We start from the raw sequence: 23,680 nt of genomic DNA, 5'->3' as shown, positions 1-23,680 counted from the left end.
GCAGGGTTTCCTGATTACTTACTTTCAATTTGGTTCATAAATGTTGCTGGGGAGTTGGGTGCCAATTTCAGGTGACTTCCACTAGTTCAGATTCTCATCTTCACCCACTTCAGAGCTGTGCCAACATGAGATATTTTTGGTTTGAAAAGAGTGTAAATGAACTGAGAGTTTGGCTCACTGGTGAGGATTGGATAATATGATGACAGAAGGGCTTTATAAACACTTATTATTCAAAATCTCTTCTGCAAACGTGAATACGCCTAGGCAATTATCTTGCTTTAGCCACAGATGGGCAATTTTGATGCAATTATTATGCACCTTCAGTACTACAAAGCTTTCAGTGCTATTCCTTTTGAAAATGTCTGAATTAAACAGAATGACAAAACTAATGAACTATTGCATCCTTTTCCTGTCAGCTGCACAACATCTAGTAGATGCCATCAGCATGCTTCACGCAGAGGAGCTGCGTGGTCATGGCTGTTAGCCCAAAGGCATGCAAAAGCTGAGCTTTTTGTTGAAGGCAAACCCATCTGTAGCCTTCAGTAGCTGAGTTACTACAGGAAGGATAATTTGTCATTGCACACTCAGACCATGACATTAGATTGATACCAAGACTTTATTTGTCATCTGTCTCTCAAATATCCCTAGTGACATGTTTCTACGTGTGCCTAAAATCTGTGGTTTTTCACTGTTCTACACTAGAGAAAGGCTTTTTGAGACTCCAGATACCACCAGCATAATAGTGAAAGGTGTCTGAAGACACACTGACAAAGAGAACAGGATTTTTTTAGCACAATTGCTATGGAGGAAACACACTTGTCTCCAGTTTCTCGAAACCACTTGTCTCTGGTTTCTTGCAGCAAACATATCCGGAAAGCCAGCTGTTTTTTGTTGATTTTTTTTTTTTTTTTAATCCTTAAAACAAAACAAACCTCAAGAAACATAAAGCAGCAGACAACAGTTTGCAACTTACCAGCCAAAAGTAAGGTCCACAATTAACTATACATAAAACTGGCATGATTTTCAACAGGAATGTCCTCATTATGACTCCTGCTTACCTGAAAATAAAGCCAATTCTCTGCTCGCTTTTGAAAAGACCCTAAGAAGCTTTCTTTAGCAGTTTTGCAAATTTTATTTGTACATTCATTCTTGTTAAGAAACAAATCTGTTAACACATGAAATAACTGCTGCTGGTATGATTAAATCTTCCCTAGGTTGTTCTCAGTGACTTATCTGTACTCCTGTAACTTGGATGGCTGCTGAGCCAAACCAAGCCCTGGTGTATCCCAGGTAAGAACCTGCAGCCATCCACAGGACTCAATACATGAGCAATACTATGGTAAGCACACTCTCCACTGAAATCATATAGGAATTATTGATTCAGTTTAGCCTGCAGAAGAGCTACAAGAACTATCATTCACGTGAACGTTAATTTCAGTGGAGCTCATGCACCCTGCTTTCACAAAACACCACATTTGGCCCACCATCTCTGATGTCCAAGCATGCACTAACCACTCCTTCAGGCTCTTGTTTTTCTCAGTCTCCTGACAGCTCAGTTGCACACTAATAGGAACTACCTCCCCTGTTTCAAACACCTCACTCATTCTGCTTGATGCCACTCAGCTCTTTCTTCACCTTCCCCTATCCATACATAGTTTAGCTGACCTTTGAAATATCCCCCTACAGTTACCCCTCTTACGTGATCAAGAGTACAACTCTACCAAAAAATCCACGTGGAACATGGCAAGGCAGAAAGTTATGGAACTATCTGGAACTACAGAAGAGCATAGTTTCGTAAGTTGTCTGAAAAAATCTATGAAATCAATAGAGCTCTTTGTTAAATGCTTTAAGACTCTCAAAGGGTTGGCCTTAATTGCTAAAAATTTAATGAGCAAGGGTATGTCTGCATGTATGTTAACAGAAGGCAGCTGATCGTGTGGCTGTATGTCACTCTATCCTCTTCTGGCACACTATTTTTCAACATTATGTTTTCCTACTTCAGTTCTCCAGAATCAAAAGCCACTTTTTAAAAACGAATGTGGAGGAGTAGGGTGAATTTCAGTCTTATCAAAGCTTGAGCTTCTCTCTGCCAGATGAAATACATCTAAATAGCTGTTAACTTGATAGTTTTAATATTCACTGAGCCAGACCCTTCTCTAATAGAAATTAGGAAGAAATTATTTACTGTGAGGACAGTGAAGCACTGGAACAGGTTTCCCAGAGAAGCTGCGGATGCTCCATCCCTGGAAGTGTTCAAGGCCAGGTTGGATGGGGCTTTGAGCAACCCGGTCTAGTGGAAGGTGTCCTGGCCCATGGCAGGGAAATTGGAACTAGATGATTTTTAACATCCCAGCCATTCTACAATGAAATCAGCATGTTGCCATGGGGCTCAATGGAGCTGTTTGAGATAGGGTCAAGTGCTGCCTGGACCCATCACATCTGATACAGAGAACTTAATGAAATACTGAAAATGCTAGGTGCAAATTTGTTTGATTATTAAAAATAAGTTAAGCCCTCATTATAGTGGCTTAATACCATCTATTTTTGAATTTCAAGGTTAATAAAAAATAAATCAACATATCCCTGCCTGAGGACAGAAAAATATTTAAGGTGGCTCTGGCAAAAAGGGGCAAACAGAAGCAGAACGGGTACCATTCATGGCAATACATTCCGGTACATGTAATTTTAGAGTATCCTAGAGACAGCACATAAAAAGATGCAATGAAGCACACATAAATTTAATAATAGTTATGTCTCATTCAGTGTCTGCAGATCACCAACCATTAGCAAAATAACAAAGCAGATATGATGTGGCTCTGCACTGAGCAGGTTGGACTAGAGCTCCCTCCCCAGATCCCCAGCAGCGAGAATTACTCCATGATTTTATGACCTGATGTTCAGGGTATCATGGTGAGATGGTCTAACAAGAGCACCATTTTTTAGATGGTGAAAATATCAGAGAGCATTACAAAGCTGTAGTTTCATTTTTCTTCCAGGTAGTACTAAAGCGTACTGAAAACAGAGGTGAAATTCTTGATATTTTCTAATGGGCTAGTGAATAGGAGACTTCTTCAGAGCAGAATTATCTTTTTGTACTTGGAAATCTATATGTACTTCAGCTGAAAGCATAATAAGCCAGACTAGTGAAGAAAGCTGTAGTTTCAGCTAGAAAAAGCAGGATTCAATTTTCAAGTGGCCTGGATGGCCTCTACAATAGATACAGTGAAGAGCATTAAGTTAAAAAACCCCAGTATTTCGGTGAAACAAAACATTTTTTTAGATGCAACACAAGGGCAAATGCCAGATGACATAGCAGAACACAGTCCTCCTCTAGCAAATGAACCTAGACTCATACCATCCAGGGTGCCTCATCTCAGCAATGAAGGTTAATACTACTCTGTCAATGAAAGGGCATCCATGGTGACTTGAGACCCCTGGGGTTTAACTTTTGTGATTGTTGAAAGAGATGAGGGGATGCCATCCTTCATATAAGGCTCCCAGAGGTCCACTCCCTCTGCAGGAATCTGAATGTTTTGCCGCAGCAGTGGAAGTTTTTTGAAGACACGAAGGACACATTGGAGCAGTGAAATGAGCAGCTTCAGTAAATGACTAAACAGGTCCCCAGCCCCAAAGAGAAGGAACACAATTTATAAATTAACAAACCACAACCCCAGCTCTAGGTAGGGAAACGCTCACTTGGGAGATTCAAGGAACAGGGAGCAGATGAGGCAGCCACAGTAGACTTAGACAAGAGACCCAAATGATATGGCAATGACCATAAGGTCATAAAGTAAACGAGGCTCTTTCATTTAAACTTGCTGAGTTGTAGTCCTGACCTGAGGGACTGACAAACAAACCAACAGGTGGCTTGTTTCTTTTCCACAGTTAGGCTGAAGAGAAGCAGTCTTCACTAATTGCCATCCAAAGCAAGCAAACAACATAACAAAACTAGATTTTACTTGCCTTCTCCATTTTGGATTGGATTCTCTGGCAAGAAGCTACTATTTGGAAAGGTGTTCTAGCATTAGAAAACACAGAAATGGTTGTACATGAATGTGTGAGTACATATATGAATCAGTCTGCCCATCAGCTCATACTTCAACATTATTTCCCTCCAACCCCTCCCCGCATGAACGTTCACAGGCAACATTATGTAGCTGCTTGACAGAATTTTTCAATTTATGATGTTTTGTTCATATATCTATGTTGCTGCCATCCTTCACCTTTATCTGTTTCTCCCTTTTTACCAGTTACAGCTTTGTCTAACAAGCAAAGGTGGCCAGCTCCTGGAGACCTGGACTAAACAAGATCCTCAGCCAGGTATGTGTGCATTTATACGAAGCTGCCTTTTCACACAAACACAAACAATCCTGGGAAATCTGGACACAATCCAGAACCACTAGGCAGCTGGACAAAAGGGTTTTTTCCACTTCTGTAGTACTGCCAGCCTCCAACACTTCTCTCTATATCATCTGTCTTTATTGAGAGCTGTTAATTATAGCTACACAGTCTGTTGCCACACATGCACTTTCCTTTTTTAAAGCAGCTTTAAAGGTAGATGCCTTCAAGATATTTTGACACAGATCTGGGCTGGGGAAAAAAAATGCAGAATTCCTTATCACTTTTTCCTGGTTTTTTTTTTGTTGTTTTTGTTGCTGTTGTAAACACCATGGAGAATCTGTCCAGGACAGTTCCTATTCAATGAGTTTGTGCACTAGGGGTCACTTCGTATGGTGACCAAGGTAAAATACATTCCGCAAAAAGACCATCTGTGAGATCTTCTTCCATGTTATGTTGATTGGGAAAAAAAGCAAATCCTCAGCTTTCACCTTCTTTCTCTATGCAGTAAACACGATCATACACTCTTTTCCCTGCCCTTTTTTTTCCTTTACCAGCCATAAAATGCAGCTACTTTTCTGTTTGTGTGCGCAGGTCATGCCTGGAGGCAGTAAAGGAAGGAGGTGACCAAGGTCCCATCAGCCTGGCTTGCTTTTGTTCCATGGTTGCAGTCAGCGCAGAGACATCAGATCAGCACAGGTGGATTTGCTCTTGAGGTCTCCTGAGAAAAGCCCTAGCAATATGGAAGTTGGCAGCTTGCTTTACTAACCAGAGGCATTGTTAACGAAATGCAGTTTAACTACTGACCAGAGATCATTCAGTGCTGCAAGACATCATATTTTTTTCCAAGCAAAAACCATTACATAAATACATTGTTTCATATCACATACCCTGTCTGCAGGTAGCAAGAACAATTACTTCTCTTTCTAGTCCTTGCCTCAAGCACTGTTACCTCGTAGGAGGCAGATAATGTAATTATTTTAGAGCATCTGTTCAAGCCACAGCAGAGAAGACAAAAGTAATGGAACAACAAGACAAAAATTACAGGACACCACTTAATTCAATCATCCTTGGAATGATTTTGCAAACCAGTCTGAAGATTAAAGAATATGGGTTTCTCCCGATCAGGAAGTATCCAATTTTTATTCTCAATTAACATTTCACAAAAGTCTAAAAGCCCAGAAGAGGTGATTCTCAAGAGATGAAGGATCTTACAGGACATGAATGTTAAGAGCTGTCCAGAACATCATGGCCGGAAAAATAAATGCAAACTCCAAGTATAAACTGAGGTTAAATTAGAAAGGACTGATATCCTAAAGAAGGACCCATGACCATTTTCTCACAAAAGCTAAGACTAAAGCTCTCAGAAACATTGCTAGCTACCTTAATAGAAGGAATTAGCAAACTAGTCAAACAGAATTTTAAAGGAAATCTCTTCAAAGTATTTCCAGGAGATGTAAAAGCTGGGGTAGGTTTAGAAAGGGAGGTAAGCATATAAATGCCACCTTTACGTTTCTGAGCCCACCATACAGGCTTATCATTGTGAAAGCTACCTCCAGAGAAGTTAGGACTTAGGCATTAATTTTGTGGCCTTCTGCCAGCCACTCACATCATGAGTCTAATGTAGGTACCAAGCTCCCATACTATCCATTTGAGGAAGAGAAAAACTACCTCCTCCACCACGGTCCAGGAGCAGTTTTTTAGGCTTTTCAATGGAAGACATCAAGAGGAGGAGCATCTCAGTTCTAGTTACGTGCCAGACTCTGAGAAGGTGGAGGGCACCCAACAATAGTGAGTTTGACCAATAGCTTTTCTGTTTCCCCTCACTCTTTCCTGCTGTTTACCTTACATGCCTCACATTTGTGTTTCTGCTGTAGATGTTTGCTCTCCCCATGCATTCTGGGGGGAAATCAGGCATCCAGCTTCAAGCCAGCAGTGCTGGAATATCCAGTATGACACTGAGAAGCTAACTGTGCCGCATTTCCTCCCTAATCTAGCCCCTGGTACTGTCTTCAGGGTGTAGAGAAGACTGATGTGAACAGGAGGCTACTCTAGAAAAACTCTGGATCTGTTATTTTCTCAAGAACAGGCAGCCCGTAGAGCATATTTTTGACAGCTGGCTGAGAAATTTTTGTTTTTCAGGAGACTTTATGAGCAAGAAACCATGACATTAATCTTTAATCGCCTAAGAAAACAAGTCTCCCCAAGGAAGCTGCTGAAATGATGACTTATGCAATCATCTGGCAATTGTGCAGCAAGGCTGTATTATGGCAAGTCAGCAGTGAAAAGCCATCTTCAGAACTCTTGTGGGGTGGCAACACACCTATCCCACATCCCATGGGGACAGACTTTCCTTTTCAAAAGGAAAGAAACAGCAGCTACCACAGGTTTCATCAGGAAGAGAGAACTACTTCACTTGAGAAACAGAACTTGACAACAGCATCACCCTGAGCTCTGGGGCTTGGGCTTCAGTTGAGCTAAGCTCAAATGAATGCTCCATGACAGATGTCCACCAGCACTGCCACTACCAAAAGCACCACACTGTTCCAGCAGAAGGTTTCACTAATGCTACTGCTTGCTAACGGTACAATTTGACCTTGTCTTCAGCTAGAACCCCTGGAAGAAATGAGCAGATTCACTGAAAGCAGTCTGAAAGGTGATACAGTGGTCTATCAAAAACACAACACCACCAGCAGCTTGGACAACTGTGGGAGAGATAGAGATGACTACGAATACCATAAACCTCTTGCACAATAGCCACATCTTCTTTTAATTAATCGCTTTGATACCAAGCACAAAGGTAAGTCCTGACAGATTGCTGCAAAGATCAAACTGATTTAATCTGGAGTTACTCCTAACTCTTATCTGTGTAACTCGGGTAGGAATTTCAATGGTTCATTTTGTTCTTTAGTTGGTTTTCCTAATTATTATTTTTATTTTCCCCAAGAAGTGAATGTGAACTTGAGTTGTAAAGTGATTTTATTTTGAGGAACACAAAGTAAATAGGTATTATTTTAAGAATAATGTACTGAATTAGACAATTAGAGTTTATAAACTGAAGTTTTTTGAAAGAAAACATGCTTCATTGGGTGACATTTGCTAAAAACACTTGCACTTGTCATGTCTTAATGCCTCCGTAGCTTATTTATGAGTCTCTTAATGCTGTTTGCTCTGGTGGTGAAGCTCCCACCTAAGTAGTAATACAAATCAGTAGGATGCCAAAAGTTAACCACACTGCAACATTTTAATGCTGCTGGGTAAGAGACACTCATGAACACAAAACAAGGAAAATCAATAGTAAAAACGCATCCAATCACACCAAATCAGGCTCTGACCTTCCTTCCCTTAGAGTTTCATTGTGGCCAGGGCACTGGTCACCAGCGCTGCGTGGTGGGGTTCTCTGCCTGCTGCAGAAGAGGAGGGCAGTACCCATGGTGCAGTGAGTTGCATGTTCACATGAGTCAGGACTCAACTCCTTGAATTACTAGGAGTGCTGGGCTAGTGTCTTGTCTCTTCCATTGTAGGAGAAATGCATGTGAAACACATTTAGAAACTGGCTCACATTCTCCAGGACCTCAAGTGAAGCTATGACACTGCAACTTTGTGGCCACTGAAGAGCCGAATCTTGATTCTGAGCCCATATGCATATAAATCAAAAGTGACTCTTGTGAACTCAATGAGCTGGTGAATCAGAGTGATTACTACATTAGTCCTCTACCATTGTTGCGCCAGTATTTTTGTTCAGGTTCAAGGGCATAACAATACTTTGGTGGTACTTGCAACTTTTTTCTTTATTTTCAAAGAAAAATCTTCAAATTCTTAAGAATTAGTGGCATCTAATTTGGGGGCAGTACAGAGACAAAACTATGATTCAGTGAAAAAGAACATTCTAAAATATATTCAAACATAGTTGCAGACCAGAGCAGGTATGTGTGATGATTCATTCACCCAACACATTAGGTGCATTCAAGGTTTGAGAAGACATTTAGTTCTAGCTTCTGGTGTTTTCTTTAGTCCTAATGCTTTATAAAATAAAAGCAAGATCTAAATGATAAACAAATAAATAAATAACCATGCAAACCATTCCTGATAGTCCTGTCCTTTCCTTCTCAAAAAATCATTTGGTTAAGACCATACCATCAAAATAAACAGGCTTTCTGAGGTATTCTCCCTCTAAAATGTGAATGCATCCCTCTGTTATTCCCCCAGCTGGCACACAGGGTCAATCTTTATAAAAGGTGTGTTTTGTCCTGCCTAAAGATATGGAAAGCTAAGCAATATCTTACAGAGATTTTAATTTAATCTTTCATGTAGCCAGGGTGTTTTAAGCCCTAGTGCTTTTAATTTATGTTACCTCATAAATTAATAATGCAGGTATGATGAAGGATAGCACATCAGATTAAATGTGTCATTTTATAAAGCAGTTTGGAAGCAAAAACTATGAAGTACTCTTAAATGATCCATTAGGTGCATAAATCATTGCATGTGCTATTTCTGGACTGGACAATGGTTGAAATGAATAATAATTTAGTTACAATAATTTTATTTTAAGATAGTGAGCTGAACCTGGCATGCTCTTCTGTGGCCTGCCAGAGCTCTTTTACCACTCCTGCACGTGCAGCTCCATGCAACAGGGCATGACATCCTTGGTAGCAACCACGGGAGAAGTTCTTCCTGAGCTGTCTACACTTAGGCACAACTCTGGCATTTGATGGAGCTGTACAGCAAGTCTAGAGCAGTTTGGATGTGAATGCATGAGTTCTGGTTTGCTTTGAAGAGTGACTCTCTCCCCATGTTGTGGACACAATTGATAGTCTACTTCAGCTTAAACAGAAAGCTCCTTACCATGCAATATGCGTCAATCATAAATCCTTAATAAATACTTTGCTTGTGGCCTAATACTCAAAATCTTATAAAGAAACTGAATAAACCTGCTCTTGCATTCAATGTACCACTATAAAATTTTGGTTGCAAATTTACTACTATTTTACGTAAGGGGGGAAAAAAAAATCTGTGTAGTTTGAAACTGGTTCATGTCCATGACAGGTATGTTTGTCCCTGAGACTACAAAACATAAAAATTCATGCATTTACAGCATAGCATACATACTGGTATGATACAACAGAAATTTTAAAACCATAATAAACCACATAATCTATTCACTGTTGCTACATTTTATGATCCTCCTTCTGTATATTTTTCCTAGTGGTTGCTGTTCTTTACATGCCCTGTAACTGTACAGGGAGGTATCCCAAAGCACACCTGCTGGGGCCGGTGTCCTGAGGAAGGAGCAGTGTGAAGGCACTGCCTGTGCCACACAGAGGGGAGGTTGAGCTGCCCAGCCCTGCTGAGGAGGAGGTGGCTGCACAAGTGTCCTTGGGGAGCTTTGCGGCCAAAAATCACCAGGTGCCTGTGGATTTTAGCAACCTGTGTAGGCAAGATCTGAGAATCTCTTCCTTTACTGCTTCACTGCTAAGGTGAATTAGATATCATATTTCCACCATCTCCCACTACCAACTTTTCATTTATCTCATTTAAATTCCTGCCAGAGAGCTCAGATAATATATAAAATATAGATGGAAGCGAAGGATAAAAACAGCAGAAAGTGATTATGCCGGTTTCTTTACAGCTCCAGGTCAGAATTGTCTTCTTTTAACTATCCAGAAGTCCATGAAATGTCTACCTAACGTTTCCAACCACACCTGGAGCGCAAGCTTTCCTGAAGCTGGTGCTGCCTCATATAGAGCTGCAAAGTCTCTGTATATGTCTTTCTCTCTATATTTGCAAACATAATATGCAAAAAGGAGGAATAATTAAGAGGAAAGATTGGAACTCAACGCTTGGGTTTTCTGATGTGCATGCATCTCGGCTGTAATGGAGAAAGCAGATCAATCGTAATTCTTTTCACTATAACTCTTAGTGCAGCACCACTGAAAGGTCTCAGTGTAGACAGTGGACATGCTGAGGCAGACACTATGAAAACATATGGTAAGGGGCAGTCCTCCCTCCTCCCTAAAGGACTTTCTCATCCAAAAGAACAGAGAGTACAAGAAAATCAGAGGTCTGCAGTGACTTGCTCCAAACCATGGAACAAATCTGCAGCAAAGCTAGGAACCACAGCCATATCTCCAAATGCACAAGTCTACCCTGATACCCAGAAAAAACTCTGTAAGTTAACCTATTCAGATACACAAATGCACATTCTTTACTAAGCCTGGGCAAGCTTACTGCTAATGATGTTCCCCTGCATCCCAAATAGGTTGCAGGGCTTGCACCTGCTCTTCAACTCAGCCATCATTTAATTAAATGGAAGACATAAAACTACCAACCGTATCAATTTACTGCAGGAACAAAGAGTATAATGCTCTGGTTTTAACCCCAGGGATCTGGCAAACCACAACCACTCACCCCAGAATTTAGCAGTATTTAAACCATTATCTGAGAGCATCTGGGAAGAAAAATACTTAAAAACAAAGAAACAAAAGGTAGTTGCTTTGGGGCTAGATTTTGTTACTGTTTTCAGATTAAACTGTAGCTTTCTGTAACCTTCATACTCCTCTCATCTCTGAAGGAAGCAACTTTGCTGTGGAGTAAACAACAAATACAGCCTGAAGACTAAAGTACAGGAAACAGGGCATCTTATAAAGATGCCTTTAAAACTTCTGGATACTGCTCTAGAATCTGCAGTGGATGGTGATATCCTTTACCTGCAGCCCCAAATTATTTAGAAGATGAAGAAACTGTAATGATGGCTGAGCAGCAAAATTTCAGCATTTATGATCTTAACCCTCATCATCTGAGGTAGAGCATTTCCTGAGCAGCCTGGTAGATTCTTCCTGCAGTAAGTTTCCACCTTGCTGTTGCGCAGCTGGGAGCTGAGAAATGTGTACTTCTTACTGTTTACTTTTCTGAGCTACTTCATTAAAAGGCTATGAGCCCCACTGTGTAACAGAAGGGGAAAACGTTGTTCACATCCTTCCACGTATCGGGGAAGCTCTCTGACATGGGACATCTTGATGGCTGAGTCATTCCATCTGTCCCAGACACCTCTCAGGCCAAAATGAGCTGAGCTGAGCTGAGCTGAGCTGAGCTGAGGGAGCGTTCACTGAGAGGCAGTCCTTCATGCAGCCAGAGCATCCTCAGCCCCTCACAGTGGATGGGCACTCAGGGCTTTCCATGAGTGCCTCAGGCTTTGTGGGTTTGGCTTGCTATAAAGACAAGGTGTGCTGAAGACAAAGTGCTGCCTTTGGTTATGACTGTGCTTCCTCCCGGAAATAAACACAACAGCTCAAGTTTAACTGGGATCAGAGCTTGGCCTTTGATGTCAGGGGCATAGTGCCAGGAAAATACTGCAGCACTTTTCAGTCAGCTATTCAAGGCCCTGCTCTAGTCCCAAGTTTGGAAAAGAAAAGCTTACTTAGCTTATTCAGAGGCTGCCACAGAAGTTAGCTGTGGGTAGGGGAAGGAGATATTAATAAAAAAATTATGTTTGCAGAGGTTTAGAACAGAAAACTCTTGAAAAATAATTGCAGAAAATGTGGACTTTCATTACATGATTTCTATGTGTTGGAAATAAATCTGGATTTCTCACTGTTGGAGTGAAATCATATTAGGAATTATAACATAGCACCTAGCATAGAACACACAGTGAACTCAGTCCATCCTTTAACAAACCTGGAGACGAAAGCAAACACAAGTTCAATTTAATTGACTGATTTGAACAAAATGTCTGCTAAATGTAGAGCAGCATGCAAGAGCCACAGGATTAAAAACAAAAGTTTCCATACCTGTATCTTTGCTTTGGAGACTGCTTTTCAGCTGACTTAAAAACATGTCCAAGATAATACAAAGGAAAGAATAAAAAGTTCCAGTTTGTTGCAAACCATGTTAGAGTAAAGGGTGCATCGAATTTCTTAAAGGTCAATTTTGCTAGCTGGGTTGAACCTGACCAAGAGGAGCAGACACCCAGGACCACGGCCACACCCCAGAAAATCTTCTTGAGTTGTGTCACGGAGCACTTCCAGCAACAGCGGTTCACCCTTCCACCGCCTTCCGCCCCAGCTTGCATCTGTGCTTCAGCTGGAGCTGGAGACTCCCGGGAGCGCTCATCCCCTGGGGAGAAGAAAACACATGGCTTACATTTTAGTTTTCAAATCTTAGGCCCTTCTCAAGTCACGTGGAGCTTTACGAACAAAAGAACCCACCAGATCCTGCCACAAAATGTCCTTTGTTTTTAGATCATTGCCAAGCCTCTGGTTCAACTGAGGCATAATTAGAATGCAAATAACAATTATCACCTCTAGATTTAGAAGCCACTGGGTAAAATGGAAATGAAAATTACATGTTGCTTTGATGTACATAGAAAGGCTTAACACACCACTTAAACTCCTGCTGTTAGGATGTGTAAATGAATGAAAAATATGGTATTGAGTTTAATAAAGGGGATTACAACAACACTTGAAATTGTTACTGTCTTGGAAAATGTGGAAATGGGCAGTTTATGGAATGTGGTGTTTCTTAAAAGGAGAGGGGGGACAATGTATTTAATCTTGAAGTTACGCACAATCACTGCAACATAAGTAGCATGATTAATACTGAATTAGATCACCAGACATTTCAGTGATATCTAGAAAAACAGGTCTCCTGACACTGTAGCCAGATGGCAACCCACAGGCTGCCCTGAAGTCTATCTCTGACCAGGCAACTCTAACATTTTTTAGCTCGAGTCCTGCACCAAATGAGACTGGACTGGAGCTTTGCCCTGTTATAACTGAGCCTAGCATGCTGCTGGAAATTTTTCTCCTAAAAAAACCTTGCCCATTATATCCTTAAACACGAATTGTTATAGCCCTGCTATAACAGGGCTATATCTACTATGAGTAGATAATGTATTCTGCTTGTGAATGAATGAGCAAAGTGAGGTTAGGTGGTTCAGTTCTCACAGAGATCAAAATGTGCTGACAGACCTCAGCAGTAGGCCACTGCCTTTAGGGCTCTCTACCTGTCTTTCTTAAATTCACCCCATTCAACACCTGCTACAATTGTCAGTCACCCAAATGCAACACTCGGCAGTTATTTCTTCTACAGGCTGACTTCAGTTTAGTTGGTCCATTCACTTGAAGGAGGATGTAACAGTAATTCATGTTGAAATCTAGGAATCTACAGCTTCAAAAGTGTCTGGAAGTCACTGCACGCATTGAAAGATGAAAACATTTACATCCAGGACAATGAAAGACTATATTATTGCCAACATTTATATATATTCAAGGCAGACTAAGAGAGATCCACACACAAAAAAAATCCTTCCCTATCTTGGTGAGAATTAGTATTTGGGATGGAAAATCTCTTAAAACCTCTTATTTCAGGTTAACCTAAGTTTTTATTTACATGAACTAATACATTATGAAAGAAAAGGTTTCTTTCTATGAAAAGAACTATTTAGTTATTTCTTTACAGATAAGAAATGCATGATCTGAGCTAAGAGCACCATTTGTTTGTCCAGTAAAGCAGTATTTTATAACAGGGAAACCATGGTCTCTGTTTGACAGAGTGTACAGCACTCAAAGCATAAACATCTAGCCCTTCTGAGAGGCTTTGAGAGAGATGGGATGTTGCTGATCTCTCGACCTATTTCAGTTTTCTATAGAGGATTGTGTGGGCAGCCTCCCACATAACAGAAGATGCACCAGTAGGTCAATGAACTGTTCAAAGTTAATGTGACCTTGTATTAAACACATAATAGAAAGGTTACAAGCTATCTGCCAAATGTTAAAAGAAGCTAGAACTGAAAAAATACTGCCTGTGAACCCTTAGCTTATACAAAATAATGCTAATGCATTTTCTTAGTAATACATTTCTTGTAACTAATGCTTCTTGCCTCACTTGCTGCACAGCCAGTCAAGGTTCAGTTTACCGAACAATAGTACACTCATTTCTTTTAACCACACCGTGTAATGGGCAGCTGCCAGCACTCTCTTTGCTGTCTACCACTCAATGATCACTGAATTTTTTCCCTCTTCTCAAGATTTTCTGCTGGACATTGTCACTGCAACACCAAACACTTCACACAGTCTAACAAACTCCAGCATCCTTCCCATGGACCACCAGGATTTCTGGGCACAGAAAAAAGCGAATCCATGCAGCCAGGGTGCCAAATGAGCTTAGGAGGAGTTTGTGCCTCTGTGGCAATGCAACTGCACTCAGAGTTAACATTTCTGAAACTACTTGGAGAGGTAGGCAAAAATGTTCCTCCTTCTAGAAGACAGCCAGTGGAATATCTGCCATGCTCGTCTTTCTGCAGTTATTCCCCTAGGAAACAGGAAACCAGGATTTAAACCACTCCTGCTGAAGACATTCGACATGAGGGAACACGCCTTAAGCCACTAGGGTATATGAGATCTCAAGATGAGTAGGTGCTCTGAATCAACACTGAAGCTGTATTATTTTTTCTAAAATATAAATCGATCATGATCGCTGAGACATCAAGATACCAGTAGTCTTGGCAGTCCCTGAGAAGGGGGGAACTCACAGCTATACCGTCTGACGCACCAGACACTCAACATCCAATAATACAGTGTTGATAGACAGCCCATTGCAGACACTGTAGAGAAGATCTTCTCCCCACCAAGGGCTGAAGCCACCCGCCCTGGTCCCCCTTGTACTATGCACATACGCAGGAGCCCAGCTGTTCATCTGGACAGCTTGCATGAATATCACTTCAAACTCTATTCCATGGCAATTATTCCCTATAGTTAAACTTCACTGATGCTTTCTCTGCTACACAGGCAAAATTACTTATCCAGTTATATTTAATTTTGTGTTAAACACATCAACAGAAACATTCATTTTCAGCAACAGACAATACTGCATGTATCACTTCTAAAGTGATCTTGCACCTCAAGGGTTAAATTTCTAGGGATGCTCATTCTTTTCATGCATTTACATGCTGGAGTGGATAAAAACTCATTCCAGACACGATGGGTGTCATGATGATAGGGGCAAAAATCACTGTCCTGGTGATTAACAGTTACAAGCAGAGACTTGTAATATCTGTCAGTGAAACTGTATTGCGCCCTCATGATTTCTTGTGCTGCCAGAGGGCTAGATGCCAAATGGGCACAGCCTTTTCCACTAGATGTGGTACTGTCCTGAAGGATATCTGGGACACAATCTGCCCCCAAAAGCCGGATTGTCTTTGGATATGATGGACGCTACAGATGATATACACCCATGTGGTCTCATCCTGTCATTTCCCATGTGGGGCACTTGTCTGCCAGTTGGCACACACAACACCCAGAGATGTAGTTTTACCTGCCTATTCCCTTGTCTCCACTGGGGACATTCTCCTCAACGAAACCACAGGTGCGCAGATGGGGTGACATCAAACCCACACTGGTTGAAAAGCTGCTCGCTCTCTAACACTTTTAAATAGCTTGTCCAGACCTCTTCAAAAGTCTGGACAAGAGTCTTAAGACTCCTGTGCATAGCTAAGCAGCTAAAGGCTTACTGTAGGACCACACTGTACCTCAATGTGCATGTTAAAAATACGATACTGATAAAACCAAAGGTGGTGTTCATCTTCTCAGTTTGAGACATCTGCTGTGCAGACTTGTGTATCTGAGACAGTGATTTACACTTTCTGCATAGTTAGTAGACAGAAAAAAGACATTTCCATAGCACGATTTATCTCCTAAAGTAGACGATTAAAACAAGCCAGATGAATCATCCTTTCTGAGTGCCTGTTTCTCTCCACCAGCTCTAAACAGTCTGGGGCAATAAGCTTGAAGTAGGTGTCTCCTGTGTGGGTGTCTGAAGCTGGGTGAGATGAGTCCCATCTCTCCACCACTGCTGTCAAGAACAAATAGTAAAGCCACCACAGACAGCACTGGAGGACTCAGAGCTGCGCAGCACCACATAAACATATTTAGCTGTCATCAGTGACCTGCTTTAGCCGCTGTCAGCTAGTCAGCAAATGAGTGGAAGAAGTATTTCACAAGTGCTGGGTGCCCTTGTCAACCCTTTATAGTGAGAAAGTGACCCTTACAGACCAAGCTCCTATCTATTAGGGACCAAAACATGTACCTAATGATAATGCACGACTCTGCCAGCTTCCCCAGGCTATGAATGTGTTTCAACTTAAGCAGCCTCTCAGATGTTTTGTAACTGCTTGAGCATTGCACAGAACAAGTTTGTAGAGCTTGCAAAAATATATGCTTATCATAGAGAGGAGAGAGAGTTGAGGCAAGTCCTGTAAGACAGTGCCTGATTCTCAGCGTGGTTAGAGTTCTAGAATCCCGTGACATGCAGGGGAATCAGAGCTGGACACTAACCAAGGTGTATTCTCAGAGCTTTGAATGCTGGGTGACCTTTTCTTCACCCAATAATTACTACATGGAGATATCAGGGGGAGACAATTAGTTCCAACACACCTGAGAACAGACATGATGACTTCTGATGGTGGTTTTCTCAACGCACAATATTATTTGCCTCAGTAGCAGACTCACAAACTCCTCAGATTTTGCTTTTATCCCATTCCTGCCTACCACATTAACTATGAATTATTTTGATGTTCAGGATTTTTAAGCTAAGCTGTTAAAAACCAGATGAGGCATCTTCCTGTAAAGAGCACATGAAATAACAAATCCATGAAATGATTTATGTCTCTAATTGCCATTGCAGTTGTCTAAATCTGAAATGTTAGTATTTATTCAGATATGTTGCCCAGGTATTTTCTTCACAGTCAGTCAGGTTAAAGAGTGAGGAGGTTGCAGGGCCTCACTTGTCACCTGGCAGATCACCTAATAGCTAGTGCAGCTTTTTTGTGCCATTGTCAATGATAACCTCTCCTTTCACAGGTCATCCTGGTAGCTGTTTTTAAGGAACTGTTAATATTTCATTTCGGAACACAGTAATATCAACCTTCCTGCACAGAGCAGTAATGAGAGCATGCACAGCCTAACTTCTGCATCAAGGGACATTACCTCCCTCTCCAAATTAGCTTTAGCTTTGCCAAAGCTGCTTATACCAGCTGCATTCTTCTCCCAATCCCCCTAGAGCTCATCAGATGCCAAAGAATATGTTCCTGGGCATCCCAAAGCACCATGACTCCTAACACCCAAGTGCCTCTCTTACACACAGACCCTGTCAGGATTCAAAGACACATCTGAAAGTTTCCATCTCTCATTTTAGGGGTCACCTCCAAGAAATATTTTCATTCTGTATCAGGTAGTCACTGGAACAAGGCCTAGAGCCTCACTTTTTCTCCTCTGGGTAAATGACCTCCTCAATTCATGCTTTCCCAATAAATAAGCATGTCTTCTATTCTGAGCAGACCAGCTTTGCTGATATCTGGGTTCCCCTGGCATCGGAGGGCCTGTGTGTTAGGGCACTTCCTTCTAGCAGCAGGGTAGAAGGCTGCTTTATGCACTGAGCTACTGAAGAGGAGCACACACTCCACCTCCACTTTTTGAAGGAAAAGTTTCAGCCACTTAGCTGCCAACTCAGCTCTGAAACAGACTGGTAAGCGCTAAAGAGAGTGAGCAATAGTTAGGGATGGGCATCTTAGATGGAATAAAGCACAGGTCTCTGCTCAGCATTATCTACTGGGTAAACTAGATGATTCATCCTACAGCCTCACCAGTGTTCTCTGATGGTGGTCCATAGGCATATCAATAAAGGAGATACAGGCACCCTTTTAGATTTTTAAAAGGCTTCTGATAAAATCTCACTCCAAAGGGCCTTACAGAAAATACGCAGACAGAAGTGGTGTTGGAATGGATAAAAGGCTCGGTGCAAGACAGCAAACCAGTGAGGAGTAAATACAGCAATAGGGGAAGTGGACGAAGCTCTGCAGAGGTCTGCTGTGAGACCTGCACTCTCCACCACTAAGCACAGGTAACCTGACCGAAGGGGTGAGCCATGAGGAAACAAATTTTCCTAACGATGTGAAGCTAGGCAGGTCAGCGAGGGCAATGGCCAGCTGTGGGGGTTGACAGGCTACGTGACTGGGTCATAAATCAACAGATGGAGAAGTGTGCTGACAGAGAGGTGCAGGTGGGAGCAAACTACCCACATGCTGCATGCTCAGTGATGTGCTCTGGCCGTTGCCACCAGGGATCCTGAGCTCTTCACAGGCTGCTCCATGGAAAAGGGCAACTCAGTGTTTCAAGAACAGCCAAAAAAGCAAAATAACTGCCAAAAATTACTAGTTACGAAGCAGAAAAAAAGAGAATTTTTTTTCCTCTACATCTGGGGAAACTGCAGCTGTCAGCACACCCACACTCCGCGAGATGAATCTCAGGCTAGAAAATACATGTTCCCAATCAATTCCACCAAGCTGGAAGGAAGACCCGATAGACCTCTGGTTGGGCCTCATATGGCAGCTGTGTATGTGATTTTTGAGAAAGCTGCTCTTGGATTCCTACAGGAAAGCTGTGAGTCCCTGTGGGTGGCTGGTGGGTGGGACTGCAACACTCAGCATTGCAATGACTTTGAGTTTGCTCAGATTTCACTAACTTTCCAACCATGGTCAGGGCTGAAGGTCCAAAAGATCAGTATTATATTTTTTAATGAATATCAATTAGTGTAACATAATGGAAAAATGACAAAACTCCATAAAACTTTATTAAATCAGTTTTTAAATGAGAATATTGCATCAACACAGCATTGCACATATGCGTTTTTAGATGCTATTCGGGGAAAGTTTAAAGGACTTTCTTTAAATATTTTGCTCTTGCAGTAGCAGACAAAAATAATTTGACTTAATTTGATCATGAAATGGCATGACTAAATTAAGAATAAATCAATACAGAAAATAGTTTTAAAGTCCACAGTACAGTTATTTTAAAGAACAAAACCAGGGTATTAATCTATTAGGTCAGAAGGTCTGAATTTGGTAGAGGCTACAGAATAAGGGATGTAGATATCTGAAAATGGGGAAAACTGCATGACCATGAACTCAAAGCAAGAAAAAAGTGTTCTGAGTTCAGACCCTCTTTTGCTACAGGAATTCATAGTATAAATTAACTAATTATAAAAGTAAAGTGCTATGATTATCTGTGCAGGATATTCAAACTTGTCTGATCATCTCACCTTAATTTCAGCAGGGCAGAAAATAGGACTATTGGTTCATTGGCAGTCAAGATGATTCTCTTGTCCTCCTGTCAGTGGAAATATGTCCGATAGCACTGTACCAAATAGGCCTAAGTTTCTTGTAACAGGTACTCCTATATCCTAAAGTATTACTCACAGATACAATGTTTTTTATCACTAACGGTTATAATACAATAATTCCTGTTTTATCCTATGCTAAATATTATACCTAAACTTACTAAGAGCTGAAATTAAATAACTGGCACGTTTGCTGATGACACGCCAAATTCTCCTCCCTAGCATATGTATGCCTATCTTCCTCTGTCAAATACTCCAGCAAGGCTTTCTGCAAATATATATATTATAGTTTCTTGTTAGTGATACAGAGAGAGCTGAAAAATTATCACCTTCATATTGCAGCAATTTGGACTTTAATCCATTTAATTTATCTTCAGAGGCACCTGCTTAGAAATTCTATTAAAAGTGCTGCATTCGAATTGACCTTATTAAAATATGATATTCTACTTTGAATTTTGTGAGGTGGGGAGTTCCCCTAAATACTGTCCTTTTTATGATTAATTAGAATTCATGACTGGAGTCCCTAGCGAAAATGGAAGATACTGGGTACTTACTACAGTATCAGCATTGTGGGACTGGAAAGTGACCACCATAAAAGCATGCAAAGAATAACCCTGATTATAAGTTATGCATTCTTGATATTATTCTGCATTCCTTTCTTGAATAAAAATCGGACTGAGTCGTACACTGAGTTACCTGGCGACGTCACTGGGAGTTTTGCCACTTACTGTGAGGAGTTACGGAAGCAGAACTTCTATTAGCACAAAAATCAGATATGACCAAAAACTGTATTCTGTGAAAATTTTTATCAGAGTCTGTTCAAATGTCAGACTAAACAAAGAGTTAAGAAATGATAAAAAACCAGGCTGGATTCTATGCAGGAAACTACTGTATTAATTATCTAGGCATTTGAGTGCTACATGTCTTTCCTGAGTAATAGTTTTGTCTCCAAGGGAATTCAACTACTTACACTAATATAAAGAACACATTTACATCAGTGCATATATACAGGGAAGTAAGTGAATTCAAACTAACAGTGAAGGCTATGCTAATTGCATTTTATCAAAAACAGGACAATGTTCTTTCTTCCCTATGTAACTTTCAAAAATTCAGAGTTGCTTGTCTTTCAAGTAAGCACAGTTTTAGACAGAAGACTGCTGTAACCCACTGGTTTCTTCCATACTGAATTCTAACTCCAATTGATTGTTCTCCTAGAAGCTAAAGGATTAACCTGCTATTGAACCTTAAACACAATGCATTTCTTAGGTCTTAAGTTCAGAACAAGATAGTTGGAGCACCTGTTCTCTGTCAACCAATAACCAGATATTAGTGTGGACATGACAGAGACTTGTGTGTGCTCACAGTGGCTAGAGTAATGCACATATATCCACAGAAGTCCCCACATGCTCAAAGATCTACTGGAAGAAAGAAGAGATGTCTTCTTAGGTCTCAGCAGCAAACTCATCAAAAGCTGAGTCTCCTTTAAAAAAACCCTAGGTTTGGCTAGACCCACGTGGGCACTGAGGTACTCAGTATAACTGTGAGCAAAAATACATTACATGCAAAATTTTCTAGTTTCTATTTTCTCTCTGATACTTGCCTCTTCCTGTTTTTAATGAGATAGGCTTTAGCAACCCACTATTCTTCACTTGTTTCAATCAGCTACAGAAAACAGACTCATGCCTTTTTCAACCACACTTACAATATTATCCATGCTGAGAGTTGCACTATGGAATTTGAGGCAATTGCGGAAAAGCCATTTCTAGCTCTTACTTCCTCACTTCTGTACTCTCTATGACTGAGTTGCAAGGCTTATGAGGCTTATGCTTGTTTGGTTTTTTATTTAACTGAGGATGCTTGGGGCCAGAAATAGTGATACTGAACAAAATGGAACCTATTACTTCCAGAAGAGTCAACATTTAACTTCTATATAACCAAAGGGCGCTAGATCCCATGTCAAAATTCATGTCTTGAGTAGGACTTACAAAATTTCCAGGCTGGGTACCCCTGCATTATGTTCAGGTAGAGTGGATCCATGTTTCTGGAACTGGGCAGCTAACATGGGAGGTGGCACCTGGGTTCTCCAATACGTGTTGCCTACACATTTGGTGGGCAGCTCTGCCTAAAAGCAAGCCAGCTCTGCACTGCTAAAAACACCTTGTTTTCTGTTGCCTTTGATCTTATGCCGCAGTGGCTGTCAGCAAAACTCAGTGAAGACTACAAAGTAAATCTACTCTTTTATTGGCCAAATTCCTGCTTCCGCAGGATGCTATCCAGGTCTGCAGTGGCATCTCACGGTTTATAATTAACAAAGATTAACTGGGCTGTGACTAAAGGTTGGCAATGGTACTCCAGCCAAGTGCAACAAGCTGCTTACTATATAAGTGAATGTGCTATACTGAGTACAATGTGCTAGGAAAGCAACAACATAAATAATCCTATATATGAGCCTTGTTGCTGGGAAAGTGCTGGGGAATACATGTTCAGCTAACACAGACTTGTATATTGAACTACTAGTCTTTTCTGAAGTCCAGCTCTTACACTGAGCTGCTTCTATGCTACAAATCCTACTGTTTACAATTGTCAGCCTTTAGGAAAGAGGGACAAATTTCTTTTACAAGAATTACAAAATGAAATCAGGAGACAGTGAATAATGAATTCTGGTGACTTAATATTTATTTTCTACTGGTTCTTGTTCCAGCTTCTCGTGGGAGAAATCTATAATTAAATAGATGGATTAGTAATCTGCTTATTTTTTGTGAGCAAATGCCTAAATTGATTTAAGATGACTACAAATGCACCTTACTTCATTTAGGGATAAGTGGGTGAAATGTAATGGTCTGTGATCTACAAGAGGTCTGAGAAGATGATCCAATGGATGCTGCCATTCTTAAGCTCTGTCACTGTAAATGAAACTATGGTTTGTCCACAGTGTTTACATATTGGTTCATTTTAGCCACTAACGTAAGGAAGCTTACATAAATCTTTAATAACTTATCTTTCTGCTTCATGATGCATTAAAACTCCTGCTCTGGCATTAGTTTAGTAACATCAAAATGGCCTCATTTTATTTTTGTATCATTTGAGGCAGGGACACACAGTGTAGAAGTAATGAGTCACCTCCAAACCTATAGCTTATATTTGCACAGGCAAGATGGCAGACAAAATAACCAGTGGGACATGATAAAAGATGAGCTGGAGGGACTCCCCAGTGAGAAAGCCTAGCACAGCTAAGAGGAGCTCATTTTGAGGCTGTTTAATGTCTAAGAAAGCATGGTGCCATTTGGGAAGGGAGCCAGGTGTTATGTAACAAGAAACTCCTCACGCCTTGGAACAAGATCTTGGATATCTGCTTAAATACGCTGTTGTGCTAACTGAAAATACTGCAAAGAATATGAAAATTGGGCAAAAGTTGCCCTGGGCCAAAGCCAGAGTGTAATTACTGCCCATGTGCATTTAACACTCAGTACCCACAATAAGCATGGAAGAGGGTACCTCTTTTCCATCAGGGGAGTAACTCACAATATCTTTACCCTGTAGTAACAGAGTGCATGCTGGCAGGTACCACAGAGAAGCAGACACACAGCAAACCTATACCCTCATTCATTCCTGTAGCTGCACACAAACTTGTTACCATCACCTTCATCCAGTTCCAGTCAGGAGCAGGAGAAAGCTGCTACCATAGCTATGGAGCAAGAACAAGGTGGGTTTGATGGTCTCTGCCCTGATTGTGAATGTTCACATTGAAGAATGTCTTCTGTGCAAAAAGACAGCCTGAACAAAAGTGAACATTTTCCAAGTTAAATACTTCATGCAGAAGCCAGCATGCATTCCTCCAAGGCCGCTTCAGTGGGGAAGCACACACAAACCAACAGCCCTGGCTGAGCCACCAAACCACTGGCCTCTCCTGCTCTCCACCTGCTTCTGTTTTCTAGAACACGCAAGCACTGCATATGTCTATAATGTACGGCTTTCATGCGAAAAAGACCAGTGGGCACAAATCTTGCTTCTACAGACGTGAAGTCTGGGGTGAGATTTTCAGAGGGTCTGCCCTAGTGCTCAGTCAAAGTACAAACAAATGTTGCCTGACTACCAAAACCTTTAGATGCCACCAGCTAATAGTTACACAGTTTTATCCAGAGATATATTTATGCATCATTTGAGCATATTTCCC

General features: G+C 41.1%; 1 protein-coding gene across 2 annotated transcripts in view; it reads right to left on the bottom strand.

Moving 5' to 3' along the window:
- SLC35F3 (solute carrier family 35 member F3) overlaps positions 1-23,680 on the bottom strand; it is a 170,925-nt gene that overhangs the window by 33,103 nt on the left and 114,142 nt on the right. For both annotated transcript variants that reach the window (XM_027750546.2, XM_027750547.2), the window contains one exon: positions 12,126-12,450. In XM_027750546.2, coding sequence (XP_027606347.1) covers positions 12,126-12,450 — 325 coding nt within the window. The remainder of the gene's footprint in view (positions 1-12,125; positions 12,451-23,680) is intronic.

This window comes from Pipra filicauda, unplaced genomic scaffold (assembly GCF_003945595.2).
Source record: "Pipra filicauda isolate LSUMZ 115617 unplaced genomic scaffold, ASM394559v2 scaffold16_size7369187_pilon, whole genome shotgun sequence".
NCBI lineage: Eukaryota > Metazoa > Chordata > Aves > Passeriformes > Pipridae > Pipra > Pipra filicauda.
The sequence above is the reverse complement of the archived record's forward strand: the minus strand, read 5'-3'. Positions and strand labels throughout refer to the sequence as shown.